The sequence below is a fragment of the Condylura cristata genome, unplaced genomic scaffold (assembly GCF_000260355.1).
Source record: "Condylura cristata isolate star-nosed mole 26May11 unplaced genomic scaffold, ConCri1.0 scaffold00027, whole genome shotgun sequence".
Taxonomy (NCBI): domain Eukaryota; kingdom Metazoa; phylum Chordata; class Mammalia; order Eulipotyphla; family Talpidae; genus Condylura; species Condylura cristata.
The window spans coordinates 1203420-1207806 of NW_004567128.1; the positions used below are offsets into that span (position 1 = coordinate 1203420).

At 67.7% G+C, this 4387-nt stretch overlaps 1 protein-coding gene across 1 annotated transcript in view; it reads left to right on the plus strand.

The window, feature by feature from the left end:
- TBL1X (transducin (beta)-like 1X-linked) overlaps positions 1 to 4387 on the plus strand; it is a 15384-nt gene that overhangs the window by 4595 nt on the left and 6402 nt on the right. The window contains exons 3-8 of the mRNA XM_012730234.1: positions 487 to 593; positions 1025 to 1136; positions 1926 to 2121; positions 2668 to 2780; positions 2927 to 3017; positions 4114 to 4236. Coding sequence (XP_012585688.1) covers positions 536 to 593; positions 1025 to 1136; positions 1926 to 2121; positions 2668 to 2780; positions 2927 to 3017; positions 4114 to 4236 — 693 coding nt within the window. The 5' untranslated portion in view covers positions 487 to 535. The remainder of the gene's footprint in view (positions 1 to 486; positions 594 to 1024; positions 1137 to 1925; positions 2122 to 2667; positions 2781 to 2926; positions 3018 to 4113; positions 4237 to 4387) is intronic.

Below are 4387 nucleotides of genomic sequence, written 5' to 3' on the forward strand. Positions count from 1 at the left end.
GGCCTTGCGCCCCGGGGGGTCCCGTGCGCCTCAGGACCGGCGGCTGGACCGCGGTCGCTGTCCACCGAGGCCGTCAGGGTCCTGTGCGCGCCCCTCGCCACAGGCCACGGTGTGGGGGAACATTGAGGGGTGAGCCCCACGGGGCCCGGTTGGGCAGAAACTCCCCGGGAAGCTGAGGCCGCGTTGCGTCGGCCGCCTGGGGCCCCCCTCCCCGAACTCCTTGGGGTGAGGTCCCTTCTTCCCCCCACCCCGGCAGGCGCAGGCTGGGCGCCTCGAGCTTGCCCGGGTAGTGGGGGTCTCGGCGCTGCTTGGCCGTGCCCAGGCGTCCCGGGGCTGCCGGGAACGGGGTGCAGATACTCCCCACCGGGCGGAGTCTTCCGTGAAGGGTCCCGGGGTGCCTCGCCCCCACCCCACGTCTCAAGAAGAGCGCGGCGTGGGAAGCCAGCCAGGCAGCGTCTAAACCTGTGTCGCTCTCTCCTCGGACAGGGGGTGGCCGCCGCCGCGCCAGCGCCTCATCGCCGGAGGTGAGGGGAAGATGAGCATCACCAGTGACGAGGTGAACTTCCTGGTGTACCGCTACCTACAGGAGTCAGGTAAGGGGCGCGTCCTGCCCTGTGCGGGCTGACCCCTGGGGCCCCCCTGCCGGACACTGCCGCGCCCGGCCCCCCAGGGCGGGCAGACAGAGTCGCACGCGTAGTCCACAGTCCTGGCGGTTCTCAGCGGGCCGGGCCCGTGGCCTTCGCTTCCCGGGGAGGCCGGTGTCCTGATGTCGGGCGGGTGGGTCCGGCCGTCGCGCTCCCTTCCCGTTTCGGTGTCCGCGAGCACCTCCGTGTGGTCGCTCTGGAGAGGGGAGCGCGCCTCGTGAAGCCCGTTTCCGTGTCTCGCGGGGACCCAGACCGGCCGGTCTGCAGGGCCGCCGGGCGCCCCGCCGGCGTGGCCACGGGGCGCGGCTCTCCGTGTGCGTCACCCGGGGGTCCCTGGTGCCCTCCCCCTGGATGTCGCGTTGCCACTTTTCTGCTAACAGAAACTCTCTGCCTTTGCCCACGTGCGCGAGACTGCTGGAGCAGACGGGGAGATGGAGTTCTTCCCTCCCTGGGGTGTCTGAGGAGGAGAAAACCATGCCGCTCTCGTTCATGGCTCCGTTGTTGAGCACGTAACTTTGCTTTCCGTAAAGAGACGTCATCTCGTTGCGTTGGTTTCATCTCCCCGCCGCCTCGCCCCTCGGAGCGGCAGGGTGTTTCCGGGGTCTGCCAGTTCCCGAAAGGGTCTGTGTTGTCGAGTTGTGTGCTGTGGAGAGGCCCGGCATTTGCTTGTGATCCTCCTGGCTCGACTGGCTTGGGCGCACACCACTCTCTGAATTTCACACCCACCCAGCCTCACACCCACCCCATACCGTTCCGCCGAAAACCGCTGCGTTCCGTCCTTTTTCGTGGCTGCATAGTACTCCGCGCCGTGGCCATGCTGCATCTTCCCGACCCGGTTGTCCTTGGACGGCCACGGAAGCCGCCTCCGTGTCCTGGCGACTGTTCGCCGCAGGACATACCAGCTTCTGTGCTGAGGGTTTTGTGTTCTGCGGGCGGCCCGTGAGAGGGGGTGCTGGCGGCCGTTGTCCACGCCGTTCAGCCCTGCGGGCGGATCTCCTCTTCGGCGAAACTGCCTGTCCGTGTCTCGGGCCCACGTATCACGCGTCGCGTTGTTTTCTTCTCATTGAGCTTTTTACTGAGTCCTGGTTATTCAAGCCCTCGTTGGTTACGCGTTGTGTGTTCTCTTGCCCCGTGTGGCTTTGAACCTGAGGTCACCCCCCTTTTATTTCTCTTGCCACGGCGGGGTGGGGGTGTTGAGTCATCGGAAATGCCTCGGTCGCTGCTACCGCAGAACCTTCCCGCGACGCCGTGCTCCGCGTGTTTTGCCGCTGCGGGTCTCAGGTCTGCGTCCGTCGTCCACTGGGAACTGACGTCCGGGGACGACGTGAAGGAGCCGACCTCTGCCCGGCCCCGGCCCCGGCCCCGGCCCCTGAGGAGACCGCCCTCCCCGCGTGTCGGGAGTGGCGCCACCTCGCCTCAGTGCCGCCTTCCGGCACTCCTCTGGGAGACACGGCTGATGGCCGCCGTTTTTGAGGCTGCCGGTTCTGCCCGTCTGCCCCCGTCCTCCCGTTGGGGTGACTCCCGGCGCGGTTGTGCGTGGAGGCATTTCCCTGACTTCTCTCGCTTTGGGCTCGTGTTTACGTCATCTGGCTGCGGGTCTTCGCATCTCGTGCAGTGACCTTGTCTCGAGTCTTATTTTGCTTCCTTCCTTTGCTACCTCTAGTAACCTTTTTTTTTTTCCCCTAAGACTTATTGATGCACACAGACCTGGGCTGCAGGCCAGAGGGGCAGGTGAGAGGACGCCCCAGAGACAGAGCGGGGAGCAGCACAGGACAGAGTCCACTGCTGAGGGGACAGCGGGGAGACGGGGTGGGGGAGGTCTGCCGTGCCCTGGGGGGGGTCACCTCCAGGACCGGGGATTTTAGTGCCTGTGTCCGACTGACAGCTCCGACCGGAGCGCGTATCCTCCTCTTGTGCCGGACCCACCTCGGTCTCCGACGTCCCGCGTTCAACGTGTCGGCCGTGGGCGCGCCACGCGTGGCCATTACAACGTGCCGGGCCTCCTCGCCCGCGTCCCGTTCAGACGGTCACAGCCGGCTGCCGGACCCTCCCGTGCATCCGCCGCCTCGTGGGCGGGACGCGGGTGGACTGGCGGCCGTCCCTGCGGGCCTGGGGCGAGGTCGTGGTCGGCGACACGTGCGGCCAAACGTTCCTCTCACTCTGCTGCTGTTTTGGCGCCCCGAGACGCGGCCAGGCGCCGGCGGGCGGGCGGGTGGCAGCAGGTCGGTGTCCCGTGTGCGGTCACCTGCCCGTGCTTCCGTCCCTTGGGCCTTGTGCATCAGCACTGCTGTTTCCGAGCTGGAGGCTGCGGCTGGACGCTGTGGGAGACCCGAGGACCCCAGTCCCGGCGTCCGTGAGCAGCTACGCAGGGCGGTAGGCCTTGACGGGGGTCCTGCCTCTGCTCGGTCCTCCCGGGCGCTCCCGCCTCTCGGGGGATTGAGTGGCCTTTGTGAGCTGCCGAGGTGGCTGGTGCTCCGGAGAACCGAGTGGGGATGATGTGTCCTCTTCTCCCCCTTGGGGGGGGAGCAGTAAAATGTCCTTTCAGAAGGTCACAGTGACAGCAACCCAAGCGCCGTGGATAAAGACGTTGTGGCCCGTCTGCGCGGTGGAATATTACTCGGCCCCGAAAAAGGAGGCTGCCGGCCACTTGCTGCGGCGTGAGCTAGCCTTGCGGGGGGGGGGGGTTCGTGCTGCGTGACGTGAGCCGGCCACGAAAGACCGTGATTCCACTTGTGTGGGGTGCCCAGAGCCCTCAGCTTCTTAGCGCCGGAGAGAAGAGGGGTGGGTGCTGGGATTAACGTCCCTGTGTGACAGGTAGGACGCTGCACGTGCCGGTTGTTGCCGCTTGGAAAAGACAAGCAGCCGCCGGCATCCGCAGGAGCGTTAGCTCGTGGAAGGGCCTTCCCCAGGGGAACGGGCCGGGGTGAGAGGCAGGTCTTCGCCCCGCACGGCGCCGTCACCTGTCTGGCGTCTCCTGAAAGCTGTGGCTTTTGTAAACAGAGAAGCGCCGTCTCACTTGCGAGAACGGCAGCTGCCCGGGTCCCCTGCAGCGCGACTGGGCTCCCCCGAGCGCCCGGGGAGGCGTCCGTGCCGCCGCGGGGTCAGCTGGCATGTAGTTGTGGACTCGGCGGCTCCGTCACCGTGCGGTGGGCCTCGGTTTGGATGGGGGCGTCGTGGTGTTGAAGGGGTTGGCGCTGCAGTCACACTAGCCGGTGTGTGGGTGGGGCTGGTCCTCTCTCCCCGTCTTCAGTGCGCCTTCAGTGTTCCCAGAGCTCCCTTGCGTGTGACTCGGCTTGAAGGGCCCCGTGACGGGCAGGCTGACCCTCGGCGTTCCGAGCGTTCGGGGACGCAGCCGACCGTGGGTGCCGGGTCTTAACCCCGGAGGTACTCTGAGCGTCTGGGCGTCGCTGGGGCGCAGCCGGCCCGGTGAGGCAGCTCTCGGTTGGGAGTCCTGCTTGCCCGCCCGCAGGACACGCCGGCGCGACTGGACGAGGCTCGGGCTGACCTGCAGCCGGCTCAGATGCAGGCTCACCGCCGGGGCTCTCCGCGCTGCTCGAGCGGCCCCTCGTCCGAGGAGGAGACTGACGCGGCGGTGACGCCGAGCTCTCCGGCGGTCCCGCGGGCCTCGCCCGAGAAATGGCCTCAGGGGTCCGGTTCCGCCCAGTCCACGGCCCGGGCCGGCCGCTCCTGGAGAGCCCGCGTGCAGCGTCTGGGGCGCTTAGGTCGGTCACGTGGTCCCGCCC